This window comes from Apostichopus japonicus, chromosome 22 (genome assembly GCF_037975245.1).
Source record: "Apostichopus japonicus isolate 1M-3 chromosome 22, ASM3797524v1, whole genome shotgun sequence".
Classification (NCBI taxonomy): Eukaryota; Metazoa; Echinodermata; class Holothuroidea; order Aspidochirotida; family Stichopodidae; genus Apostichopus; species Apostichopus japonicus.
Genome location: NC_092582.1, coordinates 4,769,206 through 4,786,130, shown reverse-complemented (window position 1 = coordinate 4,786,130; position 16,925 = coordinate 4,769,206). Strand labels below are relative to the sequence as shown.

The window sequence follows — 16,925 nt, the reverse complement described above, 5'->3', positions numbered from 1 at the left end:
TAATAACAAGAGCCCAAGGGCACTGTGGTTCCTTGCTTGGGGTATATGACAATACACATAATATTATGAAGCAAGATTGGGCTGAAAAAGTCCAAGTAATTGTGGTCCTACATGTTCCCATAAAGTAACCAACACTATAGCCAACACTTTGTGATCACAAAATATGATCGGATTTTTTATCAAAAGGCACTTTTGAGATCTAAATATGGCGTCGAAAATGTAAGAAATATAAGAGACCTACAAGCGTGTCAACAGATATGATAACAATGGTGACCTCAGATGACATGACCTTTAAGTTTCAAAATGTTCCACCACCCCATTCACAACTTGTCCCAAAATATCAACCATGTCACACCTTGGCATTGAGATTTAATTGCATTAAATGTCAAAAAATTAACTTTGAACTTGTACGTAACTTCACACACAAAGGTCACCCGGAGGTCAACCAATTGACATTTTTGATCGGTGAGACCTAAATAGAGCATGACTGTAAAATTTCAAACATTTTTTCTTTGCCCATTTTCTCCCCCCATAATACTACTTTTTTAACATTAGCTGACCTTTGGTGACGTTGGATCACATGACCATTAAGTTTGAAAATATTCCCCTATACCATTTGCAACTTGTCCGAAAAAATCAACCTTGTCACACCTTGGCACTGGGAGTTATTGCATTAAATGTCTGAAAATTAACTTTGACCTCAAATAACTTCGCACACGAAGGTCAAATGGGGGTCAACCCATTGACATTTATGATCAGAAGGTACCTTTAACATCTGAAAATAGCATCGAAACTGTAAAAATCCACAAAACACGAAAAGGTCACCAGAGGTTAAATTGAGGTCAAGGGTCACCCAGATGCGGGTGACAATTGGATTACATTGAAGCAACTCCCAACCCTAACGGACAATTTGTTCTCAAGTTGTCGCAAAAATACTAGTTTTTTATCATTAATTGACCTTTGGTGAACTTGTATCACATGACCGTTAAGTTTGAAAATATTCCCCTATACCATTTGCAACTACTCCAAAAATATCAACCTTGTCACACCTTGGAACTAGGAGTTATTGCATTAAATGTCTGAAAATTAACTTTGACCTCATATAACTTCGCACACGAAGGTCACACAGGGGTCAACCTATTGACATTTATGATCAGAAGGTACCTTTATCATCTGAAAATAGCATCGAAACTGTAAAAAATCCCCAAAACACGAAAAGGTCACCAGAGGTCAAATTGAGGTCAAGGGTCACCCAGATGCAGGTCAACAATTGGATTTCATTGAAGCAACTCCCAACTCTAAAGGACAATTTGTTCTCAAGTTATCGCAAAAATACCAGTTTTTTATCATTAATTGACCTTTGGTGACCTTGTATCACATGACCGTTAAGTTTGAAAATATTCCCCTATACCATTTGCAACTACTCCAAAAATATCAACCTTGTCACACCTTGGAACTGGGAGTTATTGCATTAAATGTCTGAAAATTAACTTTGACCTCGTATAACTTCGCACACGAAGGTCACACGGGGGTCATCCCATTGACATTTATGATCAGAAGGTACCTTTAACATCTGAAAATAGCATCGAAACTGTAAAAATCCACAAAACACTAAAAAGGTCACCAGAGGTCAAATTGAGGTCAAGGGTCACCCAGATGCGGGTCGACAATTGGATTACATTGAAGCAACTCCCAACCCTAACGGACAATTTGTTCTCAAGTTATCGCAAAAATACTAGTTTTTTATCATTAATTGACCTTTGGTGACCTCGGATCACATGACCGTTGAGTTTGAAAATATTCCCCTATACCATTTGCAACTTGTCTCCAAATATCAACTGTGTAATACCTTGGCACTGGGAGTTATTACACTAAATGTCTGAAAATTAACTTTGACCTCATATAACTTAACATACAAAGGTCACCTTGGGTCAACTTATTGACATTTTTGATTGATGAGACCTAAATTAGAGCATCAAACTATAAAAATTCAAACATTTTTTTCTTTGCCCATTTTCTACCCCCAAAATACTAGTTTTTTGACATTAATTGACCTTTGGTGACCTCGGATCACATGACCGTTAAGTTTGAAAATATTCCCCTATACCATTTGCAACTTGTCCAAAAATATCAACTATGTCACACCTTGGAACTGGGAGTTGTTGCATTAAATGTCTGAAAATTAACTTTGACCTCGTATAACTTTGCACACGAAGGTCACACGGGTGTCAACCAATTGACATTTTTGATCGGAAGGTACCTTTGATATCCAAATCTAGCATCAAAACCAAACATTTTCTTTTTGGCTCGTTCCCTCCCAAAATAAGCACATTTTTTCTAATGTGACCTTTGACCTTTTGACCTTGGTTTCAGATGTAGTTTAATCTCCTGATTCCAAAAAACAAAACGAAAAGTCTGTACAACCATCCTAACTCCGACCGAAAAACTTTGACCCCATGTAACTTCGCACATAAAGGTCACACAGGGTCAACCTATTGACATTTATGATCAGAAGGTACCTTTGACATCTGAAAATAGCATCGAAACTGTAAAAATCCCCAAAAACATGTAAAGGTCACCAGAGGTCAAATTGAGGTCAAGGGTCACCCAGATGCGGGTCAACAATTGGATAACATTGAAGCAACTCCCAACCCTAACGGACATTTCGTTCTCAAGTTATCGCAAAAATACTAGTTTTTTATCATTAATTGACCTTTGGTGACCTCGGATCACATGACCGTTAAGTTTGAAAATGTTTCCCTAACCAGTTCACAACTTGTCCCAAAATATCAACCTTTTCGCACAGTGGCACTGGGAGTTATTGCCGTTTTAATATTTTCGGTTTTTGGACCATAACCGACCTTTGGTGACCTATGTGGGCACCAGAAACAATAGGGCACACCTTCTCCATATGGCGGATATATAGTCCAAGTTTGGCCTCAATCCAACATTCCCTTATTGAGATAGAGCGTACCCAAGCAAGTGTCACAGACACACACACACACATACACACACACACACACACATACACACACACGCCAACCTGACTGCATAGGTTCCTTTTGCTAAAGCAAGGAACCAAAAAGGGTAAAAACTATTTCCCCGTCAAATCAGAAATTTCAATGTCCTTATATTTTACCATTGATAATCATAAAGTTGCCAGCAGTTGATTAATAAATGTAAAGAAAAACAAAAATCAAAATGAATTTGACAGCAATGATTTCTGGGTAATGGTTGCTATGCATATTCAACTGAAATGGACATTAAGATAGGCTTGTAGACTAACACTGTGAAAATGCCAGTTACATATCGCCAAAAGAAAATTTCAGGTCTTAAATGACATTTTCTAGAGGCTGCAATCCAGTCCCACTACTGGAAAACAAAATCCTTAAACACTAGTAGATCTAATAACCAGTTAGATTTTAGCAATTTTCTCCAAGGGCCTTGTCTTCAACCCGACTTTACCCTACCCCAGGCCCATCCCATCCATACCCGCAATCCCAGGAAAAGTCCTACACATACCGTAGTGTCTTCCTTCGATAACGATTTCTCAACACTTCTCCTCTTGAAAGCTTTCAAAGTCCATTTTCCATTATTGGATAGTATTACTGGTGCAAACTTTGCAGTGCCCTCCTAAAAATACAAAAAATAATACCAAAATGTAAAATTTGTTAAACAAATCATTGATATATAAAGTTAATTGCTTGAAATTTAAGCGATACTCTTGACTTCCACTTGTGCACTTCCTCTCTTGCAGATACACAAGCAAATCCTTCTGTAACCCAGTTTCGTTAAACTTACTACACTAAGAAACCAAGTAAAATCAGCTTTTTGAGTTTTTGTAAGCAAATTTTCCTCATTCTACTGAGCATTATTCAAATTATGATAACAATTCTGGGACACCCTTAGAGATATTTATTTATTTCTTTAATCTCAATGGAAAAGTTATTTTTTTGTCAAATTGTACCTTCAGCCTTCTCACCTAACCACTCTTCAACATCTACAAGTTTCAACAAATCTCTTCAACAACAACAAGTCTGCAGAGCGAGTACATATATAGCAGAGCATTTTCAAGTACGAGAAAATATGTACACCACCACATGAGGAAACGTAACATCACACAACATAACATGACACATAACTATGATAGTACTTGATTGTATTGCTGATTGATAGACCCTCACTAGAATGTACCTTCATAAGAATCTCTCGCCATGCTTCAAAGTTGTTATCATCATGGAAAATCTTGGCAAGATCCTGGAAAAGCTGCATAGTGTGTCTAAAAGAGAAGAAGACAAAATAATAATAACAATTGGTGAACTCGATCCAAACACGACCAGCACAACTCCCAAAACAACTGCCGGAGCTACTAGATCCCCAATTAGTTTCTAGTTTACCGTTTGCAAGCATGTATTCAAAGACAGGAGTTACAGGAGTGGAAATTAATTCCCCCACCACCACCCACCAACCCCCCCCCTGCCCATCTCCCAATTGCATAAATGCTGTCATAATCAGGCAAATTTTCCTTCTTTGATTGACACTGAAGTTGATGAACTTCATCATTTCAAGGAAAACTCCTTACACCCCAACCTCACCCCACCCAGACTGCACTATCCCCCCACCCACCCCCCCCCCTCACCCAAATGATTGTTTTAATTATACAAGTGTAATTCTTTGCTGTAAGAAGAGAAGAACAAAGAGCAGGACAAAAACAATCACAAAATAACAGTCGCTAAAACGTGCTGGGCTTCTGACTAATCTAATGCTGACCAACTTGGAGCTTAGAATGAATCATCACAACTTCATACGCTCGCACACTCTAAATTATTGAGGAGAGACAATTAGCAACAATGGCATTAAATTTTGTTTCCATATCTTTGCATTGTCAAGGTAGTTAAAGCTTTTGATTAATTACTTTCAAAATGATACAAGAGGAAATTACTAATATTGAATTCAGAAGTCAAAATGTGATTTCACTATCTCTGATTCAAATGACTGTCTGTTACAATTTGTAAGGTTTTTGGCTTTCAGCCTGATTTTTAATCTCTATGACAAGCCAACTACCTGACTACGTCTATACGAGTAAATGGCACTTACGAGTGCATCATTTCATGTTCTGCTTCTTCTTCTCTTTTCATTATTTTTCTTGGCATAAAATAATCTCTATACAGAATGACAAACTTGTCCTTGTGACATAATCCATTGTTTGCCAAATAATATCACTTTCAATGTTTTTCAGTTTTTTCATGCACCCAGCAAATCATGGGAGGAAGACACTGCCCTATTAGATCTTGTCCAACACATGAAATACTTCCTATTACAAAACAATAATGGTTATCGAGACGGCTAAGAGGGTTTCATCTTACCTGGGGACAAAGTCCCACGTCTTTTGTAACCTATGGACAGGGTGAGATTGAAGCCCTGAAATGATCGCTTTCAACGACGAAAAATTCTTGAGTTCTCGACACGCCTATTATTACAAAAAATAGGAAAGGGAAGAGAGGTACAGGATTGAATGAACTGCGACGGGAGGATATAAAGGATCAATTTACATATCATGTTTACAGATTCTCGGCAAAAACAACACGAGGGGGGGGAACAATCTTAACCACAATTACAATAACCAACTCTTTGCTAATTATTGAAGAAGGGGACCATAGAATGAAGTTTGACAAGGGTTTACTATACAGAGAATGTGCAAAAGCAACTCTTTGGTTCAAACTTCCTGGTTTAGAGATTGATTCAATTATGAAAATTTAAACAAAATACTTAATTTCATATTATGAGGATAACTGCATGCCAAACAGTGTGCAACGTCAACGATGCTGACCAGTGCGTCAAGTTGCTATCCTTCAAAAATAATACGATTAAATGACTTTTGGAAAGAATAGCCAACTTTCTGTGAGAGCAGGGAAGCAGAGAGGAGGAATTGCTTCTTATTTATCTTCAAACAAAAGTGAGGAAAATCAACCTCAACAGATAATTTTGTCAGCTTCTGAAGCTGTGTGTCATAGAACACTGAAAGTAATTATTTTTAAATGTTTTCTCGTTTTGGAAATAAAAAAACTTTCTAGCACAGTTTTCAATCTACTTGCAGGAATACGATTCGTCCGTACCTGTGCGACTGCAATCCATTTACAGATAATCTTGGCCCTCGACGAAGGACTGAGAGATTTATCCCACAGTACCGTTGACATGACCCGATTGAGTACTTCGTTAAACTGGTTTATCGTGGCCCTGACACTGTAGGTGTCCACGTCACAGCTCTTCTTGTCCCTCCTGGACCAGATGGAACCGATGCAATGCTGGGGGTTGACTCTCATGAACAGCTCCTGAGGAATACAAAGGTCATAGGTCATGTCTAAGGTCATTAAAGAGGTCAAATACATAAACAAGAAACAGGGAAAATGGTTTGTAACGGAACTCTCCCTCTGAATAATCTGAATAGTTTCATACTAATAGACTCAAGATGAAATACACCATTGACTTGCTCCTTCAGATTTCATCCTTGAAACTTGAAACTATGACCTTTGGCATTAGCCTACCAAAACTGCAGCAGGTGATATGAAGTAAGGATATAAACTAATCTAGCTTTGCAAAAGGAAGAAAAAAATGTTACAACATATTCGTGGGAAAACGACAGTGTATTGAATATTACACTGGTTGTAGCCAGATAACTTGGGGGGGCGGGGGGTGTGGGGTGGAGGGAAAGGGTCCAGTCATATGTATATATTTAGATGACTTGGTCAGAATCAAGTTAAAATCCAACACAATAAGATAAACATGGAAAACAACTAAAGTATTCACTAAAGTGTTAACGAAAAGTTTGGTAAAAGTATAAATTCAATTCAAACTTCGCAATCAAATTTAAAATAAAACAGGACGCCATGATGTCTGGTATCACCTTGTGTTAGGCCCCTTTTACATACGGATACACAATAGTTCAAAAAGTGTTCAATTAACTGAGCTTTGTTGCAGGTCACCCTTGGCTGGAAATAGGTCAGTATCTTATCACTGGAAGAGGTAAGGCTAATCAGGGGTGTAAACACACCATCATGTCAATAAACTTTGGTCCTTCTGAGTACAGGGACTGTTGAATGACCATATACCCTGTTGCTATCATGTTAACCTCAAATATATGCTAGATAAAGTAGATAAAGGAGGAGGTACAAATATATGCTAGATAAAGGAGGAGGAACCAATGGTTGGGGTAAAATCCCCTCTTGCATAGTTGACCACAGAGAAGTGGTGGTAAATGCTGAATGCTGAACCTGAATAATGGCTGATGGTCAAAATTAACAACAATTAGACACTTATGAGGAAGTGGTTTTTGATAAACTTTAAAGATCTCTTAGGCATATAATATTTTAATGTACTGCAGATTACCTTTATTAACACTGGGGGTTGTTGTTACCTCAAATATTCACAATTGTACCAACAGTAATGAAACCCAGATTGGTTATTGTAAGTGTCCATCGTGATGATTTTCTTTAATGTACAAATAAGAAATTTACTTAGTCATTCATCCCTCCTGATCCCCCAACCCCCCCCCCCCCCTCAACATTTAACATTTACATCAACCAAGGAACCTCTATGGATGTTAACAGAAATATGAAAGAAGTTGAGTTGGCAAGAATATTCAGCAGAGAGATAGGAATTAGGCTGGGTAGAGAGAGGTTGGGTGGGAATTGGTAGGGTGGTGGGTTGGAGGTGGGGAAGTATGGGTAGGGTTACTGAAGTCTGAAGCTACCTGTTCCCTTTGCTCTCCTATTAACAACTTTACAAATATATCTGTAACGTATTGTCCTTTTTTTCTCCTTCCTGTCTTTTTATTGTTTTGCCTCAATTGCATTGTTTTTCCCCTGCCAAGTACTGTACATGCATCAATAGGTATAGATGATATCAGAAAATATCAGAAAATATATTTACCAAAGAATATTGTTAATCAACTTGTATTCACAAGCAAACTTTATAGATCGTGATACTTTTTCAGTCAGTTTGTACCCCCCCCCCCCAGTTTCCCTTCCACTGTATATCAGGATAACTTGTTGATGTTGTACAAAAGATAGGATTTGGGCAGTAAATTGAAATAAAGTTGGTAAATGGGTCAACAGGGGGAGGGGAGGGAAGGGAGATCCTCAACGAGGTAGTCTAGGTTATCTCAAAAGTTTGTAAACTGACATAAATACAATGGACAACCTTGCAGTCTTTTACAAGGTTATTTTTTATCATTGCTTATTCCTGCTTTACCAACTATGTGTCCTGTCTCGCATTTTCTTTTCTTATATAAGGTGCACTGAAGAATAGCTACTTATGCGCAAAAAGTTTGTAAAATATTACATATTTATGGAGATCCTGCCATTCTCTGAATTGATGCAGCATATATATTCAACAGTAGCATATATATACACGGCATCACCACTTATTCAGGACACTTGACAGTTAAGTCACACTTAGGTTTTATCTAAACCAAATAGAGATAAAGATAATCTTTATGTATAGTCAAATGCTTTAATTGAACAGATATAAACAGTACTCAATTCATTACACAAGGACCGTTACCATGAAGCCATAACAAGGTTGGGTGTCAATATGTATAGTCAAATACTTTAATGGCTTTAGATATAACAGTTCTCAATTCGCTATACCAGGACCGTTACTATTAAACCATAACAAGGTGGGCGTTAGGTCTCTGATTTGGAAATACTTTTATATTTAATGATTGCTACTGTAGAGGGAACTTTGACAAAACATGTTGTTCAAAATACTTTGGTTGTTAAAATTGTTTAAAAAAATAAAATGAAGCTGACTAGTATGAACACGATTATTCTGTCTGTGTTACGAGTTTGATGTTACACAACTGCAGATGAACTGAAACCATTTCCCTTGGGCTGTCACTTTGTGGGTTGTATGGAATGAAATTGGGCTGTGATCCATGTTAATTTGGTACTGTATGCAAGGTACTGTAACTTAGACTGCCTGGCACCCCAGGAAAGCAACTGCTACATAGTGATTGCCCACTAATTAAGAACTGCTAGTATAGTGATTGCCCACTAATTAAGAACTGTATAGTTCACTTGACAGAGGGTAAGTCTTGTAACTCTGAGACACTGGTTCGAAACCATCCATACTGTACATTCATGACCTGCTTCAGAGCACTGGAACTGTCAGTATGTGCAGTATGAATATTCATGTTTCTCTCAGATAAAAGTAAGGAACCTTCCCCCTCCGGACAAATGAAGGGACCAAAAGTTGAATGCACATATCAACAAATATCAAAGATTTTAATACATATTTCCACTAGTGACTTGTCAAGTTACCTTACTCAACAGCTCCATAAAAGCAACCCCGACACACTTTGTATTATAAATTTCACAATTGTGACCACTGCTTAAGATGATTTGTAAAAGGCAGTCTTGGGCCATGGTTTCAAACTATTTGACCAGAGAGGAAGGCATGTCGTACTTACCGCATCCATGGCAGTCAGTTGCGAAGCTAGTGCCTTTGTGTCTATTTCAGTGATGTGTCTATACGTGATGCCTCCTTGAAGCATGAAACCAACTGTGTCGTCGATGGAAACATTTGCTGACAGAGGATCGTGCAAGTAATGATTATCTAAAATAAAAAGAAATGATGATGAATTATAAGAAGAAAAAGAAATTTCAAATGCACTTACCAAATTTCACAGAGCTCTAAGAATAGTTTCAGAACATTGTATTCAAACAAATTTCCCAGGGTCATTATTGCCTTCAAATTTTTGTTCATACTTTTAAGGTATTAGATTGCCTCATTTACAGTACAACGCAGTTTGGTCATCACCTCTTGGTCACTTCTACAAAAGTGTCTGTCAACACTGGCCAGGATAGAATACCCATAATCTGCTAAATCAGTCAGCCCAACCTGCTAATCGTTTGTACTGACTGGACCGATTTACCTCTCTCGTCACATTTAAAATAAACCTATGAAATTTTTTTACCTTCATCTTCTTCCAATGAAAATTTTTGGAAAATCTGATCAATCTTGTTTAAAAATTCTGCATCTTGCATCGTTTCCATGGCAACATCCTTGAGAAACTGCAAGCATGGATGGTCTGGGGGTTGATAGAAGTCCTTGGGGTTCTCTTCCAGCCATGTCACGATAACAGAACGGATATTCCTACAACAATTGAAGAAAGAGATGGCATATTTGGTAAATGTCGACTGAAGCAATGGTTCTATGAGCATAGCATATGTGAGAAGATTATGTGGGCACGCAAAGTATGTGGGATGTTCCAGGGGTATTGTTGGCTGTGTTAGGCTGTATTGGCCACAAATATGCTAGATATTCTAATATGATCACCTTTGGTCAAAATTCTTAGACTGTTTCTAATATAACCTTTGAGGATATTTTCCTCACTGGGACATTCAGTTATCTTGTGTGTTCCTTAAAAATGTCTGAGAACAATTTGGAGAGCAAAGATCACCAGGAGAGTACTTTTTGAAAACTTCTAGCAATTATAGCATGCTATAATTTGCGACCTATACTGACTACCTTTAATGTCTTGGTTAAAGGAGCCAGACGACTAGAATGTTGACATGAAGTATTTGATATCAGAGAATTGCTGAAATCAGGTAACAAGAGTAATAGTGCTCAATGAAAGTGACGGACGACATAACTTTACTTTGCTTTGAGGGCAAAAAGCTGTCATACAGACAAATTTCAAACTACTTATGTGTATATATTGAATCCAAAAATAGTCTTTAAGGAAAAGCAAAATGTTGTAGTTTTGGCCATCAATCACTACCTAATCCTTTTGGCATCTCACTTCTTCATTTATTTTGGGAAACAGACCACTGTGGTTGAGACTAGTGTAACTTCTACGATCAGAACACTTTAATTACTTGAACCTGCTGTAGAGCTGTAAATACAACGGTGATGAGGCTAGTGCATCCAGAGTATATATACTACTGTAGTCAAAGGCTTCATGGCTTACATCCCTTTTCCAAGTGTCCATATTTTTTAATAATCAAGGGGTTGCATCAGGAAACGACTAAGAGGATTTCCTCTCATCTAAGGAGGTCAATCGTTATCGAGCAGGAAGTTCATGGAGTTATCCGAGAGATCCAAACCAAAACAAACCAGGATAGTATTACACAAGTGCATTTAATGATCTCTGCAAACCCTGCAGGAATTATTCAGAATTTATGGTAACACTTGACCTGATACATCTTGCACAAATTCTAGTCATATTGGCGGGAAAAATTTAAATTACTCTGGTGAGTAAAAGAGTACTGCGAAAAATCATGCAAATGTGACTCAAAAACTTTCCTACTCTTGTTTTACATTCTTCACCACTCCTTGCAGGTACGTACAGTATATATCTCACGAGCCCACCACACCTTCCCAAACTCATTCCAAAGTGCCGTTTTCCTTCCATTTGTACTAGGTAACTGTGCATTAACCTGAGACATTCAAATTCATGCATTATTTACCTCTAATATACTGTATTATTACAAAGACAATTTAACCATTTTGCACTATCTGGATGGGAAGTACTATACTTATATCTTCTCCCATGTTGCAAAATCTTTACCCAAATTTTATCCTTGCGACCAAAGTTTTAAGTTATCCCACTGCTGCCACCATGCAACACTTATTGACTCTAGTCATTTCAATATTAAATAATGCAATGTTAGAAAATTGATACAGCAGCAGCAGATGTGATATCATAACTTTTGTAAACTCATTTCACTTGCACTCCTACTGTACTATTATAAACCAGCCAACTCCTCATGAAATAACATATACGCAACAATTTTCATAATCAAACAACTTCCTCAAGTTAACAACATTGTGATGAATATGTCACCATCGTAATCAGACAGTGAAAGTTAAATTTCATGGTAATAAATATTTACATAATACTACAGTTAATGACAATGAAAACGATTTTTCAGACATAAATAAAAAAGACAAAGGGTAAAATGAATAAAAAGAAACTTCCTTAATTCTGCCATGATAATTTAAAAGTCAGATATCCTAGGTGGCATCGTAGCCATTATTTTCTGAAACCTTTGTTTATTTACGTGACCAAATAATCACAGACATCTACCACTGCAATTACGCTCAGGTTCATAAAAGTGCAGGAGAACAAAGTTCATTTTGCTGTGGTAACAGCAGGCCCATGCATGATATTCTTCAGTACATAATCTAAGATAGGATAAGATATGGATGTATCTAATCTGTTAGCATGAGTCACACAGATAAATGCTTGAAATAATTCCTAACTTTGTTTTTGTTTTGATTTGTTTTATTTACCTATTAATTTTTATTTTTGGTCCATGTTTTTCCTTCTCTTTGCTTTGTGTTTATTTCATTGCACAAAAACAACAAAATACTAGGAAAGTTTAAAATTTTAAACTTATATTATAATCTGCTGGAAGCTCACAATTCATTTTATCTCTTGAGCTTACAGTAATTTCAAGCAGAAAAGACACTGACAACAGTAACATAACCTACCTTAATAATAATGAATATTCATAAGTATAACAGTGTAATAAATGCTCTCCTGATAGGCTTTTGTTTCCAAAATGACATCATAGTCTGTAGCCACTGATGCTGATATTATTAAGTTACTAATTACCGTATGTGAAACATATAAACTCTACAACAGCCAAAGCGTAAAAAACGGGAAATGAATAACAGCATCGTGCTGAGCACTTTACAGACACTTATAAAAGAAAAGAAAAGATTAAAGGAATGTAGTGAAGATCTGCTGAATAATACAAAAGGGTGGCAGGTTTATTTTATGTTTGCACAGCAGTCTGAATCTGCATTACAAGTCAATATCCTTTCTTCCTGAAGTTCTGAGATGGTTAATCTAGGCCGAAGATGTATTCAAAAGCGGGGAGTGAAATTATCTGGCCAAAAAATGCACATGACCACATGTGATAATTTTCCATAACTTCCTAGCCTGCGTTTTGAAGAACAGAGGTACTCGCTTCAAGTTTTCAAACCAAATAAAAGGTTATTGAGTAAGTACTTAAAGAACATGATTTAATTACAGTAAGTTTGTCATACGGACACTTCTCGTGGTAGTCTGTTTAGTGAACACAATTGAAAAAAACAAAATGCAAGGATATGTCAAAATGATGCTTTAATTCGAGACTACATTACTTGCTCAATTAATCATTGATTAAATGGAGAGCATATGGTACTTGTAACATTAATACACCATGACAACAGTATGTAGAGGAAGTGATATGAAACTTGGGAGCATTATGAACTGGAAATTGAAATCAAATCATGGGGAGTAGACTTTAAATCAACCATGAGTAAAGGGAAAAACAATTATCTTGAGAAGAAGAGAAAGAGCAAAGGGGGGAGGAGGAGGGGGGGGGAAGACCTGCCTTGAAACCATATATTGTTCTAATCTGGACCCAGAAATAACTCTGTGCCAGAGAGGATAAAGAAAGGAATGGATGGTCATGTGGGAATGACAAGGTTGTAAATACTTCCTTATTCTTAACTTGGTAACTTATGAGACTAACAAAATGTCCAGCTAATTTTTCTAGCAGCTTTAAAGTCAACCACATTTAAAGCAAAATTGTCTGATTTTTTCTTCTTCTTATATGTGTAATAAGTGTTGTATTTCTCACCGCATGGATCCGTTTGATTCATTCTAACAATCTAAATTCCATTCTTTAGCGGGATTAGAAATGCACAGCTTACCAATCAGAGCTTGCTACTGTTGGAAACTATGTTCTTTTTGATTGTTTGGAGCCATGGGTACACATGTATACATCCATGTGTGTGTGTGTGTCTGTATGTAATTCATAAATATTTCCATTTTCCAAAGGTCCTTTGGTATCACACAGACAAAGGTGACGGCAGGTTAAAGAGATTGAACATTCTTTGTAACAGATCAAAAACAACAGTTGATGCTAAATGTTTTGAGATTCTTTCAGATGTTATTATACTAGTCCCATCACTACTAGATAGCTTAACAAAAATGGATGAAGTTATAGATTGAACTCTACAGAGGTTGACCAAGGTTTGATATGAAAATACTCAAGTTTCAACAATAACGACATTGAAACCAGCAAAAGGATATAAACGTATCCACCAATTACCCTTCAACGTTTTTATTGCATCCTGAAATCTAAGGGTGTTTAACTCGAACAAGTTTCCTGATTGAGATCACCGCATCCACATTGAAACATGCAATACGTGCGTATATATGCTAAATCTCAGAATTCGTCGACTCGATTATCGAATGCAAGGTAGAAGAAGATATACAGTAATAAACCCTCCTTATTTACTATTAACAGTCACCATACTTTACATTGCTCAAATATATCGAGGATAACAACATGTGAAATGTACAGTGAGGATGGACCAAGTTTTTTTGTATTTTCATATAGCCATAACCTTGCACTCTACAATTCACAATAATGCATTTTCTACAAAAACAATCAAAATTGGCATAGAGATGGCCTTGGAATATTTTCAACTGTTTATTTATTGCATCCTGGAGATTATGTATCACAAAATTCTACTTCCTTATTGACAATATTTCTCCATCCATATTCGAGCAATGTTTTAATTGATAATTGAAGATTTGGTTAATGAGGCGTCCACTTTAATTAACGAGCCAACATGCGATGCAGGAACAGACTTTATGAGTGAACGAAAAATGTCAACACTCTCCTGAGGAGACTCTTTCCTGTTAGTTTTAATATTCTTCTCTTGGACTGCCTTTGAAATAACAATTTGTCAAAACAAACAACTTTGGATCTAGATTAAATACAAAAACATTACAGCACTTCCAAAGACAGTTGAAATTAGTACAACACACAGTGTGTTCAATCGAGGGGTATTCATACAGCTAAAGATCAGGGAATGTATTGTGCCCGGTTTATAGGACTGAAAAGTGATTAAACAAGCAGCACCTCGGGCTGTTCACTGGCTTAGTGCCAAATGGATTTTTCTGTTTGCCAAAAAAAAAAGGAAGGCAACAAAACTAAAGATTCAAGCTTGGTTACCACTTTGATTGAAAATAAATTGATACAACTTGAAATTCTAGACCAAAGTCAATTGAGATGATGAGAATTAAAATACTCACCTGACACTCTGCTAACCCTCTAATAACCCCTCCTTCTTCTTCCTTTCCCATCCCCTACCCTACCCTGCCCACCCTCATTCCAGCAACCAAAACACACACAAAATTGAACTTTTTTCTCACCTTTTCAAGTTCTCTCTTTGTGATCCTGGTATGTGGCAAGCCTCATAATACCTTGAAAAGAGAAACAGGAGAAAAAAAATAAGAGAACGGGTCAAAACAAGTACTGTATAAACCAATTTTCTACTGATCAATGCAATGATGCAAAAGTATGACAATGAAGCCAACTGTACCTTCATCATAAATACTAGACTGAACCGATACGAACATGAGGGACTTTTGACTTAAAGGTAGTCAGTGTAGGCCCCAAATTATAGCATGCTATAATTGCTTTTCAAAAAGTACTTTCCTGGAGGTCTCTACTTTCCAAATTGTTCTCAGACATTTTTAAGGAACACACAAGATGACTGAATATCCCAGTGAGGAAAAGTTCCTCTAAGGTTGTAATAAAAACAGTTCAACAATTTTGATCAAAGGTGACCATATTTGAATATCTAGAATATTTGGGGCCAATACAGCATACCTTTTATCTGTTGCTCGTTTGTTTGTTTGTTTGTTTGTTTACGTGTTGATTGACTTAATTCTAATCTTCTTTTAAATATAATGTATTACTGAGTTATAGATTTATTCATATGACACCATTTAAGGAAGTTAAAGCAGCTTTTTTTTTCTCAGTTTGTTTTAAAAAACTTGGTTTTCGAAACATATGAGTATTTCTTCGAATAAGATTTACAAATAATTAACTAAACTCAGACATGTTCCTGCTAGATTATTTAACCGAGTGAATGTAATTGAGAGAGCAATAAACGAATTTGATGCAATCCACAATATTTTGTCCATCAGACACTTTTCATAATTAGTATAAAACACAAGTAACAGCAAATATTAAAAAATTTCACAACATTAGCTTCACTACTTGTATGAAACTTGACTAGTTAAACTAAATAATGAGTTTAATACTTAGTTATGGGTTTTTACTATAGACAAACATTGGAATATTTTATCCATTTCAACTCAAAAAAATGCTGCTTCAAAATCAAGACTTCAAATCTAACTTACTTAGGTACACTTGTCATACTACTGTAGATGTTCTACTAAATAAAATGAACACATGACTACTACTTATCGACTTCTCCTACATCTTGTTGTACGGCCAGCCTACCAGGTATAGGACAAAATGCTGTACCAACAATCACTAGCAATTTTCTAAAGGTTTGGAAACTTACAGGAATTGCAACTTCAATATTAAAACAAATATTTTAGCCTCACTACCATGGGAGAGTAAACTGACAACCACAGGATACATTTATGCACGAGTACTTGAGTATACATGGTGTAGTGTGTTGGTCATGATCTAAAGACAGGGCAGAGGCTTGTAATTGCTACAGTGAAGGTGGCTCAGTATTTTGTAGTTTCGATACACTCCAGTCGGACAGACTTAGTTGCTCTCTTATATGACAATAATTGTCACGACTAAGAGAGCTAACAGTACCTTCCCCCAATCAATAAACACATTAGGGACGTCAATAGCATATAGACTGTACAGCTGCAGTATGCTGGTTTGCTTACAAGCTAGTCAATCAATATTAAATATTATCTCTCAATGCATGAGGAGTTAGCTATGGGTGGTTCAAGGGCACGCCTTGTATTCAGAGTAACCGACACTCAATAGGACCTGCTACGTCACGAATTCCATGGGAAGAAAAATAGCAACACCTAACAAAGACCCCACAAAGGCCGATCTATTGTTGTATATCGTACCATA

General features: G+C 36.7%; 1 protein-coding gene across 3 annotated transcripts in view; it reads right to left on the bottom strand.

Annotated features, from left to right (window-relative positions):
- The window catches only part of LOC139964386 (ral guanine nucleotide dissociation stimulator-like 1), a 36,015-nt gene that overhangs the window by 7,948 nt on the left and 11,142 nt on the right, over positions 1 to 16,925 (bottom strand). For all 3 annotated transcript variants that reach the window (XM_071965970.1, XM_071965969.1, XM_071965971.1), the window contains exons 4-10: positions 15,224 to 15,274; positions 9,977 to 10,155; positions 9,470 to 9,615; positions 6,117 to 6,332; positions 5,367 to 5,470; positions 4,195 to 4,279; positions 3,523 to 3,633 (exon numbers count right to left, since the gene is read on the bottom strand). In XM_071965970.1, the coding sequence (XP_071822071.1) occupies positions 3,523 to 3,633; positions 4,195 to 4,279; positions 5,367 to 5,470; positions 6,117 to 6,332; positions 9,470 to 9,615; positions 9,977 to 10,155; positions 15,224 to 15,274 (892 nt within the window). The remainder of the gene's footprint in view (positions 1 to 3,522; positions 3,634 to 4,194; positions 4,280 to 5,366; positions 5,471 to 6,116; positions 6,333 to 9,469; positions 9,616 to 9,976; positions 10,156 to 15,223; positions 15,275 to 16,925) is intronic.